The 17,430-nt window shown below is 45.1% G+C and overlaps 1 protein-coding gene across 2 annotated transcripts in view; it reads left to right on the top strand.

Moving 5' to 3' along the window:
• The window catches only part of LOC134356354 (fatty acyl-CoA hydrolase precursor, medium chain-like), a 98,870-nt gene that overhangs the window by 10,912 nt on the left and 70,528 nt on the right, over positions 1-17,430 (top strand). For both annotated transcript variants that reach the window (XM_063067254.1, XM_063067252.1), the window contains exons 3-4: positions 5,063-5,204; positions 15,388-15,521. In XM_063067254.1, the coding sequence (XP_062923324.1) occupies positions 5,063-5,204; positions 15,388-15,521 (276 nt within the window). The remainder of the gene's footprint in view (positions 1-5,062; positions 5,205-15,387; positions 15,522-17,430) is intronic.

Here is a 17,430-nt window from a genome sequence, read left to right on the forward strand (position 1 = left end):
TTCCACATTAAATGTACACAATGACTTGGCCTCCAGAACTGTCTGTGGCAATGAATTGATCGAGAAAATAGCTGTGATTCCCTTTGTCTATTTGGGACACTGTGCCACTTAATTGGGACAGGAGACTGTTGCCTACAGTTTCTAACTAGCTTCAGTTGTGTCCACTTGTTAGACAGTACGCTGTGCTGAGAGAGAACCATTTTTAAATAGTGTATGTTTGTGTGCTTGTGTTATATTATCCATTTGGGCTGACAGATGTTGATTCAAAAAGCAGTAATTTTTGATTTTTTTATTATTTGACTTTATTCAGAAAGGCAATGAAGGCAGTCCATATCTGTACTAGGTATTTCTGCTGATTTTGTTCACTTACTGTCAATCAAAAGAACACGGCAGAGTACACTGGACAAATTCCTCTGTCGATAACTATTAGGAACTAATACACAGGTTTATAGTACTGTAGTAGTATTGGTAGAATTCTGATTTGTTCTGTACTTGTTATTCAGTTAAATAGGAGTTTGTCTTTGTGTTTTAACTGTTTTAATGAAACTTCAGCTAATTGAGTCAGCCACTTAGTTGGGCCAGAAAGTCCTGATGTGTCCCAATTAACTGGAATCCACTGTATTTATTAAGAAAATAAAGACAAACAATAAAACGTTCACTAAAAATTAAGTTACGTAGATGCTTATCTAAGTGTGCACATGGACCCTTTATCTGCAGCACCTGATCTTTCTGACCTTTCCGTGTCACTGATCGCAACCCCAGACCGTGGTGAGCCCCCGAAACAAGAGCGAGTGCTCCCCATGTGCTATATTTAGACTACAACAGCACTTGGATGCAGGAAGTGGTGCCAGAAGTGTTCTTTAAACAGGCCACTCAAGAACTAACATGGCGACAGTGGCTTTGGACCAGCAGATGGTGTTAAACATTCACACTAAAACGAGATAGATTAGAGATCAAGTTCATTTTCACAGCAGGATAGAAGCTGTCCTTGAGCCTGGTGGTAAATGCTTACAGACTTTTGTATCTTCTGCCTGATGGGAGAGGGGGACAAAGAGAATGTCCAGGGTGGGAGCGGGTCTTTAATTATTTTGTCTTCTTCACCAAGGCGGTGGGAAGTGTAGACAATGTCCATGCAGGGGAGGTTGGTTCCTGTGAAGTGCACAGCTGGGTCCAATACTCTCTGCCGTTACCATATGAAGCTGAGATGCGTCTGGAGAGGATGCCTCTATGATGCTTCAATAAATATTGGTGAGGGTCAAAGGGGTCATGCCGAGTAGTAGCAAAGGACGTGAAGAGGGGTAGTGACACACCTACTGAGATTCCAGAATTCGGGATTCAATAGGGAACAAGCTGGGGGCTACCCAGTCCCAACTTGAGCTCAGCAAACTCCAGCAAAGTTGAAAATAAATTTATTATCAACGTACATCTATGTCACCATAAGGAACCCTGAGATTCGCTTTCTTGTGGGCATTCACAGTAGAAAAAAAATAGAAACAAATCGGTGAAAATCTACAAGAACTGACAAAATCTACAAAATCTCAGCCCTTCTAGTCGGTGCCGAACTCTTACTCTCACTTAGTCCCACTGACCTGCACTCAGCCCATAACCCTCCATTCTTTTCCTGTCCATATATCTATCCAATTTAACTTTAAGTGGCAACATCGAACCTGCCCCAACCACTTCTGCTGGAAGCTCGTTCCACACAGCTACCACTCTCTGAGTAAAGAAGTTCCCCCTCATGTTACCCCTAAAAACTTTCGACTCATGTCCTCTTGTTCAAATCTCCCCCACTCTCAATGGAAAAAGCCTATCCACGTCAACTCTATCTATCCCTCTCATAATTTTAAATACCTCTATCAAGTCCCCCCTCAACCTTCTACGCTCCAAAGATTAAAGACACAACTTGTTCAACCTTTCTCTGTAACTTAGGAGATGAAACCCAGGTAACATTCTAGTAAATCTTCTCTGTACTCACTCTATTTTGTTGACATCGTTCCTATAATTCGGTGACCAGAACGGTACACAATACTCCAAATTTGGCCTTACCAATGCCTTGTACAATTTCAACACTACACCCCAACTCCTATACTCAATGCTCTGATTTATAAAGGCCAGCATACCAAAAGCTTTCTTCACCACCCTATCCACATGAGATTCCGCCTTCAGGGAACTATGCACCATTATTCCTAGATCCCTCTGTTCTACTGCATTCTTCAATGCCCTACCATTTACCATGTATGTCCTATTCTGATTTACCAAAATGTAGCACTTTTTTTTTAGATTATGAGAACACTCAGTCCTCTTTTATTGTCATTTAGAATTGTCACTTCACATTTATCAGTAATAAACTCCATCTGCCATCTTTCAGCCCACTCTTCTAACTGGCCTAAATCTCTCTGCAAGCTTTGGAAGCCTACTTCATATCCCACAACTCCACCTATCTTAGTATCATCTGCATACTTACTAATCCAATTTACCACCCCATCATCCAGATCATTAATGTATATGATAAATAACATTGGACCCAGTACAGATCCCTGAGGCACACCACTAGACACCAGCCTCCAATCTGACAAACAGTTATCCACCACTACTCTCTGGTGTCTCCCATCCAGCCACTGCTGAATCCATTTTACTACTTCAATATTAATACCTACCGATTGAACCTTCCTAACTAACCTCCTGTGTGGAACCTTGTCAAAGGCCTTTCTGAAGTCCGTATAGACAACATCCGCCACTTTACCCTCGTCAATTTTCCACGTAACCTCTTCAAAAAATTCAATAATATTTGTCAAACATGACCTTCCATGCACAAATCCATGCTGACTGTTCCTAATCAGACCCTGTCTATCAAGATCATTATATATACCATCTCTAAGAATATTTTCCATCAATTTACCCACCACTAGTGTCAAACTCACAGGCTGATAATTGCTAAGTTTACTCTTAGAACCCTTTTTAAACAATGGAATAACATGAGTAATACGCCAATCCTCCGGCACCATCTCTGTTTCTAATGACATTTGAAATATTTCTGTCAGAACCCTTGCTATTTCCACACTAACTTCCCTCAAGGTCCTAGGGGATATCCTGTCAGGATCTGGAGACTTATCCACTTTTATATTCCTTAAAAGCGCCAGTACTTCCTCTTCTTTAATCATCATAGTTTCCATAACTACCCTACTTGTTTTTCTTACCTTACACAATCCAATATCCTTCTCCTTAGTGAATACCGAAGACAAGAAATTGTTCAAAATCTCCCCCATCTCTTTTGGCTCCACACATAGCCGTCCACTCTGATTCTCTAAGGGACCAATTTTATCCCTCACTACCCTTTTGCTATTAGTATAGCTGTAGAAACCCTTTGGATTTATTTTCATCTTACTTGCCAAAGCAACCTCATATCTTTTAGCTTTTCTAATTTCCTTCTTAAGATTCTTTTTACATTCTTTATATTCCTCAAGCACCTCATTTACTCCAAGCTGCCTATATTTATGCAACACACATCAAAGTTGCTGGTGAACGCAGCAGGCCAGGCAGCATCTCTTGGAAGAGGTACAGTCGATGTTTCAGGCTAAGACCCTTCGTCAGGGCTAACGAAGGGTCTCGTTAGTCCTGACGAAGGGTCTCAGCCTGAAATATCGACTGTACCTCTTCCTAGAGATGCTGCCTGGCCTGCTGTGTTCACCAGCAATTTTGATGTGTGTTGCTTGAATTTCCAGCATCTGCAGAATTCCTGTTGTCTGCCTATACTTATTGTAGATATCTCTCTTTTTCCAAACCAAGTTTCCAATATCCCTTGAACACCATGGCTCTCTCAAACTTTTAACCTTCCCTTTCAACCTAACAGGAACGTAAAGATTCTGTACCCTCAAAACTTCACCTTTAAATGACCTCCATTTCCCTATTACATCCTTCCCATAAAACAAATTATCCCAATCCACTCCTTCTAAATCCATTCGCATCTCCTCAAAGTTAGCCTTTCTCCAATCAAAACTCTTAACCCTAGGTCCAGTCCTATCCTTCTCCATAATTATATTGAAACTAATGGCATTGTGATCACTGGACCCAAAGTGCTCCCCAACACATACCTCTGTCACCTGCCCTATCTCATTCCCTAACAGGAGATCCAACACTGCCCCTTCTCTCGTTGGTACCTCTATGTATTGCTGCAAAAAACTATCTTGCACACATTTTACAAACTCCAAACCATCCAGCCCTTTTACAGAATATAACCCAGTGCCAATTTGTGCACAGCAAGCTCCAGCAAAGTCAAAAGTAAATTTATTATCAACGTACATCTATGTCACCATAAGGAACCCTGTGATTCGCTTTCTTGTGGGCATTCAAAGTAGAAAAAGGAAATAGAAACAAATCAGTGAAAATCTACAAGAACTGACAAACAGCTGGTATTCAAAAGAAGGCAAACTGTGCAACTACAAAATTAAACTAAAAATAATAATAGATAAGGACATAAATATTGCAGAGAACATGAGTTGTCAAGTTGTTGAAAGTGAGTCCATAGTTTGTGGAGTCAGATCAGAGTTGAGGTGAGTGAAGTTATCCACACCAGTTCGGGAGCCTGGCGGGGTAGGGAATAACTTCCCAGTCCTCAGGCTCTGTACCTCCTCCTGACAACAGAGATGAGATCACGGCCTGTTACTGTGTCCATGGAAAGGAGGCTGCTTTCTTTGATGTACTAGTGTGTCCACAGCTCCGCAGTTCCTTGCGGTCTCAGGCAGAGCAGTTGCCATAACCAAGCCGTGATTCGTCTGGATAGGATGCTTTCTGTGGGGAAGTGGTGAGGGAAGGGGAGGACTGAGGAGAAAGCAGTGGTAGAAAGGCTTCATTGAAATGGCCAGCCAAGGTTAAAATTATAGTCACAGATTGACGGCTCCTGGTTATTTGGCAGACTGAATTGGGTTATTCTCTTGTGCTCAGGGTCACTGACCTGCATTCGTACTCAATCCACTCCTCTCTCCCTCTCTCCCTCTCCCTCTCTCCCTCTCTCCCTCTCTCCCTCTCTCCCTCTCCCCCTCTCTCTCCCTCTCCCTCGTCCCAGATGTCTACAAAGTTCATCTTTGGCAGAGTTCCTGACAGATATACTCTCAACTACCTCAGGACCAGAAACGTACAGTGAGGATTGCCTGTACCTGAATGTGTACACGCCTGTCCAGCCCACTGACACCAAGACCAAGCTTTCCGTGAGTACTGTATGGGGTTAGTGATGCTGTTGGGTTCACTGACTGTGAATTCCTAAACTCAAACGAAGATTTTACGTTCTATCCGATATAAATAGCAATGGGTACTCTCACTAAAGGGACGTTACACTGTGACTATCCAATCTACAAAGACTAGTCCACTTCCTGTTTATTCTCCGCACTGATTTCAGCGTCAATACCCATTATTGGAATGGTGGGTCCCCTCACCCTACCAATGAGAAGATACTTACAGCTAACAAAATAGTTTAAAGCACATTACATTTATTTTCAGTGACACGTGTTTAAGTTCAGACAACGTACTTCAAACTCATTTAAAACTCAGGATTTCTGTCTTGTAACTGGGTTAAGGGTGAAAGGTGATAAGTTTAAGGGGAACATGAGGGGAAACTTCTTCACAAAAAGTGGTGAGGATCTTGAATGAGCTCCCAGTGCAAGTGGTGGATATGCTTTCGATTTAAACGTTGAAGGTAAGTTTGGGTAGGTACATGGATGGGACAGGTATGGAGGGCTATGGTCCAGGTGCAAGTCGATGGGACTAGGTGGTTTAAATGGTTCAGCATGGAGTAGATGGGCCAAAGGGCCTCTTTCTGTGCTGTACTTTTCTACGACTGTAAAAGACGTCCAAAGTACAAACCATTTCATAAACACAATGGATTTCCAAAACACAAACACAATTCCAATAAACTAAAATGACACACTAACAATGCAGATGAACCAGTCATCCATTGCAGAAATCGAAGGCAGAGGAATAGACTCTTATTCACCCTGTGTTTCTTTCATGCTTCTTGATGTTCCTTACTTCACTCCAAATCACCCTGGACTGCTGTCTCCTTTCATACTGTTTCATTGCTACTTGGGTGACCTCACACACATGATATTCTTTCAGATACCCCTTTACACAAACTGTCTAAAAGCTACCGGTTACCGACAAGAAATGCTGTGAAGCTAACTCCATGAAAGCACACACCTTCCAACTTAATAATACATCAGTTATTGATGTGCTAAGTGATTGTCCCCATCTGGTCTGCAAGTTTCCTGGAATTAAGCAACTTGGCTAATGTTGTCTGTTAGATAAAAGTCAAATTAAATATGCCATTGTCTTACACTGCACCTCTTCAGCAAAAAGGCAGGTGCAACACATACACTCACACACACAGAGACACTCAGACTTACAAAGATAGAAACACACATATGTACCCAGAAACAAACACACACACACACACACACACACACACACACACACACACACACACGCACACGATATGAAGATAAGTAGAGGGATCTATATAGAAACATAGAAAGCCTACAGCACAGTACAGGCCCTTTGGCCCACAACGTTGTGCCAAACATGTAGTTACTTTAGAAATTACTGAGGGTTACCCATAGCCCTCTATTTTTCTAAGCTCCATGTACCTGTCCAGGAGTCTCTTAAAGGACCCTATCGTATCTGCCTCCACCACTTCTGCCGGCAGCCCATTCAACACACTCACCACTCTCTGCATAAAAATCTTACCCCTGACATCTCCTCTATACCTACTTCCAAGCACCTTCAAACAGTGCCCTCTCGTGTTAGCCAGTTCAGCCCGAGGAAAAAGCCTCTGACTATCCACACAATCAATGCCTCACATCATCTTATACACCTCTATCAGGTCACCTCTCATCCTCTATCACACTAAGGAGAAAAAGCCAAGTTCACTCAACCTATTCTCATGAAGCATGCTCCCCAATCCAGGCAACATTGTTGTAAATCTCCTCTGCACCCTTTCTATGGCTTCCCACGTCCTTCCTATAGTGAGGCGAACAGAACTGAGCACAGTACTCCAAGTGGGGTCTGACCAGGGTCCTGGATAGCTGCAACATTACCTCTCGTCTCTTAAACTCAATCCCCCAATTGATGAAGCCCAATGCACCACATGCCTTCTTAACCACAGAGTCAACCTGCATAGCAGCTTTGAGTGTCCTGTAGACTTGGACCCCAAGATCCCTCTGATCCTCCACACTGCCAGGAGTCTTACTATTAATACTATATTCTGTCATCATATTTGACCTACCAAAATTAACTACCTCACACTTATCTGGGTTGAACTCCATCTGCCACTTCTCAGCCCAGTTTTGCATCCTATTGATGTCCCGCAGTAACTTCTGACAGCCCTCCACAGTATCCACAGCATCCCCAACCTTCGTGTCATCAGCAAATTTACTAACCTATCCCTCCACTTCCTCATCCAGGTCATTTATAAAAATCACAGAGTAGGGGTTCCAGAATAGATCCCTGAGGCACACCACTGGTCACCAAACTCCATGCAGAATATGACCCATCTACAACTACTCTTTGCCCTCTGTGGGCAAACCAATTCTGGATCCATAAAGCAATGCCCCCTTGGATCCCATGTCTCCTTACTTTCTCAACAAGCCTTGCATGGGGTACCTTATCAAATGCCGTACTGATATCCATATACACTACATCTACTGCTCTACCCTCATCAATGTGTTTAGTCACATCCTCAAAAAATTCAATCGCTCGTAAGGCATGACCTTCCTTTAACAAAGCCATGTTGATTATTCCCAATCATATTATGCCTCTCCAAATGTTCATAAATCCTGCCTCTCAGGATCTTTTCCATCAAGTTACTAACCACTGAAGTAAGACTTACTGCTCTATAATTTCCTGGGCTATCTCTACTTCCTTTCTTGAATAGGGGAATAACATCTGCAACCCTCCAATCCTCCGGAACCTCTCCCATCCCTATTGGTGATGCAAAGCTCATTGGGGTTCAGTAATCTCCTCCTTCACCTCCCAGAGTAGCCTGGGGTACATCTCAATTTCTTAAATGCATTTATTTTAATGCTAGGAGCATTATAAGAAAGGTGGATGAGCTTAAATCATGGATTGATACCTGGAAGTGTGATGTGGAAGCTATTAGTGAAACATGTTTACAGGAGGGGTGTGATTGGCAACTAAATATTCCTGGATTTCATTGCTTCAGGTGTGATAGAATCAGAGGGACAAGTGGGGGAGGTGTTGCATTGCTTGTCAGAGAAAATATTACAGCAGTGCTCTAGCAGGAGAGATTAGAAGGCTCGTCTAGGGAGGCTATTTGGGTGGAATTGAGGAATGAGAAAGGTGTAGTAACACTTATAGGGGTGTATTATAGACCACCAAATGGGGAGCGAGAACTGGAGGAGCAAATTTGTAAGGAGATAGCAGATATTTGTAGGAAACACAAGGTTGTGATTGTGGGAGATTTTAATTTTCCACACATAGGCTGGACTAGACTAGGTTCTACACAAGACTAGTTCCACACGGAAGGTTAGTTAGGAAGGTTCAATCATTAGCTATTAATATTAAAGTAGTAAAATGGATTCAGCAGTGGCTGGTTGGGAGATGCCAGACAGTGGTGGTGGATAACTGTTTGTCAGATTGGAGGCCGGTGACTAGTGTTGTGCCTCAGGGATTTGTACTGGGTCCAATGTTGTTTGTCATATACATTAATGATTTGGGTGATGGGATGGTAAATTGGATTAGTAAGTATGCAGATGATACTAAGATAGGTGGAGTTGTGGATAATGAACCAGGTTTTCAAAGCTTGCAGAGAGATTTAGGCCAGTTAGAAGAATAGGCTGAAAGATGGCAGATGGCGTTAAATGCTGATAATGTGAGGTGCTACATTTTGGTAGGACTACTCAAAATAGGACATACATGATAAATGGTAGGGCACTGAAGAATGCAGTAGAACAGAGGGATCTAGGAATAATGGTGCATCGTTCCCTGAAGGTGGAATCTCATGTGGATAGGATGGTGAAGAAAGCTTTTGGTATGCTGGCCTTTATAAATCAGAGCATTGAGTATAGGAGTTGGGATATAATGTTGAAATGTACAAGGCATTGGTAAGGCCAAATTTGGAGTATTGTGTACAGTTCTGGTCACCGAATTATAGGAAAGATGTCAACAAAATAGAGAGAGTACAGAGAAGATTTACTAGAATGTTACCTGGGTTTCATCACCCAAGTTACAGAGAAAGGTTGAACAAGTTGGGTCTTCATTCTTTGGAGCGTAGAAGGTTGAGGGGGGACTTGATAGAGGTATTTAAAATTATGAGAGGGATAGATAGAGTTGACGTGGATAGGCTTTTTCCATTGAGAGTAGGTGAGTTTCAAACAAGAGGACATGAGTTAAGAGTTAAAGGGCAAAAGTTTAGGGTAACACGAGGGGGAACTTCTTTACTCAGAGAGTGGTAGCTGTTTGGAACGAGCTTCCAGCAGAAGTGGTTGAGGCAGGTTCGATGTTCTCATTTAAAGTTAAATTGGATAGCTATATGGACAGGAAAGGAATGGAGGGTTATGGGCTGAGTGCAAGTTGGTGGGACTAGGTGAGAGTAAGATCTGGCATGGACGAGAAGGGCCGAGATGGCCTGTTTCTGTGCTGTAATTGTTCTATGGGTATATGGTTATCTCATCTGGTCCCACTGACTTATCCAACTTGATGCTTTCCAAAAGCTCCAGCACATCCTCTTTCTTAATATCTACATGCTCAAGCTTTTCAGTCCACTGCAAGTCATCCCTACAATTGCCAAGATTCTTTTCTGTAGTGAATACTGAAGCAAAGAATTTATTAAGTACTTCTGCTATCTCCTGTGGTTTCATACACATTTTTCCACTGTCACACTTGATTGGTTCTATTCTCTCACGTCGTATCCTCTTGCTCTTCACATACTTGTAGAATTCCTTGGGGCTTTCCTTAATCCTGTCCGCCAGGGTCTTCTCATGGCCCCTTCTGGTTCTCCTAATTTCAATCTTAAACTCCTTTCTGCTAGCCTTATAATCTTCAAGATCTCTATCATTACTTAGTTTTTTGAACCTTTTGTAAGCTTTTCTTTTCTTCTTGACTAGAGTTACAACAGTTCCTGTACCCTTCCATCTTTTCCCTGTCTCATTGGAACGTACCTATGCACAACTCCACACAAATATCCCCTGAACATTTGCCACATTTCTGCCGTACATTTCCCCAATTTATGCTTCAAATTTCCTGCCTGACAGCCTCATATTTCCCCTCACTCCAATTAAACGCTTTCCTAACTTGTCTGTTCCTATCCCTCTCCAATGCTATGGTAAAGGAGATAGAATTGTGATCACTATCTCCAAAATGCTCTCCCACTGAGAGATCTGATACCTGACCAGGTTCATTTCCCAATACCAGATCAAGTACAGCCTCTCCTCTTGTAGGCTAATCTACATATTGTGTCAAGAAACCTTCCTGAACACACCTGACAAACTCCACGCCATCTAATCCCTTGCTGTAGGGACATGCCAATCAATATTTGGGAAATTAAAATCTCCCACCACGACAACCCTGTTATTATTACACCTTTCCAGAATCTGTCTCCCTATCTGCTTCTCGATGTCCCTGTTACTATTGAGTGGTTTATAAAAAACACCCAGTAGAGTTATTGACCCTTTCCTGTTTCTAACCTCCACCTACAGAGACTCCACAGACAATCCCTCAGTCTTCCTCCTTTTCTGCAGCCATGACACTATCTCTGGTCAACAGTGCCACGCCCCCACCTCTTTTGCCTCGCTCCCCATCCTTTCTGAAACATTTATAGCCTGTCACTCTAAGTAACCATTCCTGCCCCTGAGCCATCCAAGTCTCTGTAATGGCCACCACATCATAGCTCCAAATACTGATCCACGCTCTAAGCTGATCCTCTTTGTTCATTATACTCCTTGCATTAAAATAGACATATCTCAAACCATTGGTCTGAGTGCATCCCTTCTCTATCACCTGCCTATCCTCCCTCTCTCACTGTCTACAAGTTTTCTGTATTTGTGAGCCAACCGCCTCTTCTTCCGTCTCTTTAGTTCGGTTCCCACCCCCCAGCAATTCTAGTTTAAACTCTCCACAATAGCTGTAGCAAACCTCCCTGCCTGAATATTGGTCCCCCTTGGATTCAAATGCAACCCGTCCTTTTTGTACAGGTCACACCTGCCCCAGAAGAGGTCCTAATGATCCTGAAATCTGAATCCCTGCCCCCTGCTCCAGTCCTTCAGCCACACATTTATCCTCCACCTCATTCTATTCACTGTCACGTGGCACAGGCAGTAATCCTGAGATTGCTACCTTTGAAGTCCTGCTTCTCAGCTTCACTCATAACTCCCTGTAGCCTGTTTTCAGGACCTCTTCCCTTTTCCTACCTATGTTGTTGGTACCAATATGTACCACAACTTCTGGCTGTTCTCCTTCCCACTTCAGGATATCGTGGATGCGATCAGAAACATCCCAGACCCTGGCACCTGGGAGGCAAACTACCATCTGTGCTTCTTTCCTAAGTCCACAGAATCGCCTGTCTGAGCCCCTAACTATCACTGCTGCCATCCCCTTCCTTTCCCTCCCCTTCTGAGCCTCAGGGCCAAACTCTATGCCAGAGGCACAGCCACTGTTGCTTCCCCCAGGTAGGTGTCCCCCCCCCCCAACGTACCCGAACAGGAGTACTTGTTAAGGGGGACAGCCACAGGGGTACTCTCTAGCATCTGACTCTTGCCCTTCCCTCTCCTGACTGTTATCCACTTATCTGTCCCCCAAGGCCCCAGTGTGACCACTTGCCTATAGCTCCTCTCTATCACCTCCTCACTTTCCCTGACCAGATGAAGGTCATCGAGCTGCATCTCCAGTTCCCTAACGCGGTCCCTAAGGAGCTGCAGTTCAACTCACCTAGTGCAGATGTGGGAGGCTGGGAGTCTCCAGGGCTTCCCACATCTGACACCAAGCACAGAACACTGACCTCACACACATACTTCCTGTCTGTATTCCAAACAGGCAACCTACCTAACTCGACCTGTTATCACCAAAGCCCCGTTGAGCCAAAGCCTTCCTACTCTGTCTCCCTCTACTCCGTCACCCGCTCCTCTGACACCCGCTCTATAAAGCTGTCTCCTTTGTAGTGCTGAGGAAGAAATGCGATCACAGCAGGACTTAGACAAATTGGAAGAATAAGCAAAAAAGTGGCAGATGGAACACAGTATTGGGAAATGTATGATAATATATTTTAGTAAAAGGAACAATCATACAGACTATTTTCTAAATGGGGAGAAGGTTCAAACATCAGAGGTGCAGAGGGACTTTGGAGTCCTCATGCAAGACTCCCAGAAGGTTAATTTACAGGTTGGGTCTGTGGTAAAGAAGGCAAATGCAATGTTGGCATTTATTTCAAGGGGAATAGAATATAGAAGCAAGGAGATAATGCTGAGCCTTGATAAGACTCTAGCCAGGCTGTACTTGGTGCATTGTCAACAGTTTTGGGCCCCATATCTGAGAAAGGATGTGTTGTGATTGGAGCGAGTCCAGAGGAGGTTCACAAGGATAATTCTGGGAATTAAGCGGTTTACATATGTGGAGTGTTTGGCAGATTTGGGCCTGTACTCACTGGAATTTCGAATAATGCGGGGAAATCTCATTGAACCCTTCCGAGTTTTGGAAGAACTGGATATGGTGGATATGGAGAGGATGTTTCCTGTGGTGGGTGTATCCAGAACTGGAGGGCACAGCCTCAAAATTGAGGGGTGACCTTTCAGAACAGAGGTAAGGAGGATTTTTTTAGGCAGAGGGTGGAGAATCTGTGGAATTCTCTGCCACAGACTGCAGTGGAGGCCAATGTGGATGGGCTACAGCAGCAGAAGACCACAGACATACTGTCAGTGGCCACTTTCTCAGGTACAGGAGGTAACTAATAAAGTGGCCACTGGGTGTACATTCTGTGTGTGGAAAAACTTGCCCCTTGAATTTCAACGTCAATTCATTCTCAAAGAACCTGTCAGTGACCAGACCTCGAGATTCATTTTCTTGCAGGCTTTTACTGAAAAAAAGAAATACAGTAGTTTATGAACAACTATACATAAAGGCTGACAAACAACCAATGTTCAAAAGAATACAAACTGTGAAAATAATATAAATGATACTGAAAATGGGTTGTAGAGTTTGTAGCGCAAACACGAGGAATTCTGCAGATGCTAGAAATTCAAGCAACACACATCAAATTTGCTGGTGAACGCAGCAGGCCAGGCAGCATCTCTAGGAAGAGATACAGTCGACATTTCGGGCCAAGACCCTTCGTCAGAACTAACTGAAAGAAGAGCTAGTAAGAGATTTGAAAGTGGGAGGGCGAGTGGGAGATCCAAAATGATAGGAGAAGACAGGAGGGGGAGGAATGGAGCCAAGAGCTGTCCAGTTGTTTGCAGAGTTGATGGTGGAGGAAATTATTAGTTTACTCTTAATAATTTCTCCTTTGGCTCCTCCCACTTCCTCCAAACTAAAGGTGTAGCTACGGGCACCCGTATGGGTCCTAGCTATGCCTGCCTTTTTGTTGACTTTGTGGAACAATCTATGTTCCAAACCTATTCTGGTATCTGTCCCCCACTTTTCCTTCGCTACATCGACGACTGCATTGGCACTGCTTCCTGCACGCATGCTGAGCTCGTTGACTTCATTAACTTAGTCTCCAACTTTCACCCTGCCCTCAAGTTTACCTGGTCCATTTCCGACACCTCCCTCCCCTTTCTAGATCTTTCTGTCTCTGTCTCTGGAGACAGCTTATCCACTGATGTCTACTATGAGCCTACTGACTCTCACAGGTATCTGGACTATTCCTCTTCTCACCCTGTCTCTTGCAAAAATGCCATCCCCTTCTCGCAATTCCTCCGTCTCCACCGCATCTGCTGTCAGGATGAGGCTTTTCATTCCAGGACGAGGGAGATGTCCTCCTTTTTTAAAGAAAGGGGCTTCCCTTCCTCCACCATCAACTTTGCTCTCAAATGCATCTCCCCCATTTCACGCACATCAGCTCTCACTCCATCCTCCCGCCACCCCACTAGGAATAGGTTTCCCCTTGTCCTCACCTACCACCCCACCAGCCTCTGGGTCCAACATATAATTCTCCGTAACTTCCGCTATCTCCAATGGGATCCCACCACTAAGCACATCTTTCCCCTCCCCCCCCCACACTTTCTGCAGGGATCGCTCCCTACGCAACTCCCTTGTCCATTCCCCCCCCCCCGCCATCCCTCCCCACCGATCTCCCTCCTGGCGCTTATCCTTATAAGCAGAACAAGTGCTACACATGCCCTTACACTTCCTCCCTTACCACCATTCAGGGCCCCAGACAGTCCGTCCAGGTGAGGCGACACTTCACCCGTGAGTCGGCTAGGGTGATACACTGCGTCCGGTGCTCCTGATGTGGCCTTCTATATATTGGCGAGACCCGACGCAGACTGGGAGATTGTTTCGCTGAACACCTACGCTCTGTCCACCAGAGAAGGCAGGATCTCCCGGTGGCCACACGTTTTAATTCCACGTCCCATTCCCATTCTGATATGTCTATCCACGGCCTCCTCTACTACAAAGATGAAGCCACACTCAGGTTGGAGGAACAACACCTTATATTCCGTCTGGGTAGCCTCCAACCTGATGGCATGAACATTGACTTCTCAAACTTCCGCTAATGCCCCACATCCCCCTTGTACCCCATCCGTTATTTATTTATATACACACATTCTTTCTCTCTCTCTCCTTTTTCTCCCACTGTCCCTCTCACTACCCCTTGCCCATCCTCTGGGTTCCCCTCCCACTTTTCTTTCTCCCTGGGCCTCCTGTCCCACAATCCTCTCATATCCCTTTTGCCAATCAACTATCCAGCTCTTGGCTCCATTCCTCCCCCTCCTGTCTTCTCCTATCATGTTGGATCTCCCCCTCCCCCTTCAACTTTCAAATCTCTTACTAGCTCTTCTTTCAGTTAGTCCTGACAAAGGGTCTTGGCCCGAAACGTCGACTGTACCTCTTCCTAGAAATGCTGCCTGGCCTGTGTTCACCAGCAACTTTGATGTGTGTTGTGGAGTTTGTAGAATCAGTTCCAAGATAAGTTGAATGAAATAATCCAAACTGGTTCACGATTGCTGTAGGTTATAATTTTTCCCAAACCTGGCAGTGTGGGACCTTGGAACCACTTCTAGATCTTTCCTCTATCACCCTAAACCAAGGATACCTGTGAAGGATCACTGTGCAGAAACAAAGCCATTTGAACCAATGAGCCTTGTCTCTCTGCTGGCTCTCAGCTCCTCCTGCAGCCAGTTAGCGGAGGCCCAGGACAGGTTCTAACCACAGGCTTCTTTGTTCTAGGTTATGGTCTGGATTCATGGTGGGGCCTTGGCGGTGGGGAGTGCTTTACCTTTCGATGGATCTCCACTTGCAGCGTACGAGGATGTGGTGGTCGTGGTGATCCAGTATCGGCTGGGAGTTCTTGGATTCCTCAGGTGAATGGCCTCTCCTCTTCTGCAATCCTCTCTTCATCATCTCTCCCTTGCACTGCTTAATCCCCAAGTAACAGAACAGGATTCATCTCCCTCCACATCCTCCCATCACACACTCCCGGGATCAGACCCAGAGTGAAACTCCCTCCACATCCTCCCATCACACACTCCTGGGGTCAGACACAGAGTGAAACTCCCTCCACATCCTCCCATCACACACTCCCGGGGTCAGACCCAGAGTGAGACTCCCTCCACATCCTCCCATCACACACTCCCGGGGTCAGACCCAGAGTGAGACTCCCTCCACATCCGCCCATCACACACTCCCAGGGTCAGACCCAGAGTGAGACTCCCTCCACATCCGCCCATCACACACTCCCAGGGTCAGACCCAGAGTGAGACTCCCTCCACATCCGCCCATCACACACTCCCAGGGTCAGACCCAGAGTGAGACTCCCTCCACATCCTCCCATCACACACTCCCGCGGTCAGACCCAGAGTGAAACTCCCATCACACACTCCCGGGGTCAGACCCAGAGTGAAGTTCCCTCCACATCCTCCCATCACACACTCCTGGGTTCAGACCCAGAGTGAAACTTCCATCACACAATCCCGGGATCAGACCCAGAGTGAAACTCCCATCACACACTCCCGGGGTCAGACCCAGAGTGGGACTCCCTCCATATCCTCCCATCACACACTCCCGCGGTCAGACCCAGAGTGAGACTCCCTCCACATCCTCCCATCACACACTCCCGCGGTCAGACCCAGAGTGAAACTCCGGTCACACACTCCCGGGATCAGACCCAGAGTGAAGCTCCCTCCACATCCTCCCATTACACACTCCCAGGGTCAGACCCAGAGTGAAACACCCTGTACACTGTCCAATCACACATTCCCGGGGTCAGACACAGAGTGAAACACCCTCCACATCCTCCCATCACACACTCCTGGGGTCAGACACAGAGTGAAACTCCCTCTACACTGTCCAATCACACACTCCCGGGGTCAGACACAGAGTGAAGCACCCTCCACATCTTCCCTTTACACACGCCCGGGATCAGACCCAGAGTGAAACTCCCTCCACGTCCTCCCATTACGTACTCCTGGGATCAGTCACCGAGCGAAACTCCCTCGACACTGTCCAATCACACACTCCTGGAGTCAGACCCAGAGTGAAGCTCCCTCTGTTGAACATGGTGTACACCTGTTCTGCACTTTCTCTGTAACTATTGCATTTTATTCTGTTGTAATGTTTTACGCTGTTCTATCTCCCTGTGTAATGATCTGATCTGCATGAACAGTATTTAAGGCAGGTTTTTCTATTGTATCAATATTTGACAATAATAAACCACTTCCAATAACCTGCACCTTTTCCACACATTTTACCAGTCCTCCCCCCACCCCCAGAATTCTTTACTGAAGAAAGTTGTAAACTCTGCCAATAGTCTCCCCAGCATCTAGGACACCTTCAAAAGCCAATGTCTGCACAAGGACTCCCAATGCGTCTCAGATTTTTGGAATTTCTCTCCATTTAGAAATGAGTCTACCATTTTATTTCTTCTACCCAAGTGCATGACCGTACACTTCCTGAGACTGTCTGTATTCCATCTGCCACTTTTTTGCTGATTCTTGTAATCTTCTTTGGTCCTTCTGTAGCCTGTCTACTTCCTCGAAACTACCTGCCCTCCACTTATATTCATATCGTCTGCAGACTTGGCCACAATTCCATCACCCAACGTCTTCCCAAGCACTGAGATCACACTAACTAGCCTATAATTTCTTTTCTCTGCCTTTCTCCCTTCTTGAAGAGTGGAGTGACATTTGCAATTTTCTGATCTTCCAGAACCATTTCAGAATCCAGTGATTCTTGAAAGATCATTCCTAATTCCTCCACAATCTCAATATTTCA

The sequence above is a fragment of the Mobula hypostoma genome, chromosome 14 (assembly GCF_963921235.1).
Source record: "Mobula hypostoma chromosome 14, sMobHyp1.1, whole genome shotgun sequence".
Lineage (NCBI taxonomy): Eukaryota > Metazoa > Chordata > Chondrichthyes > Myliobatiformes > Myliobatidae > Mobula > Mobula hypostoma.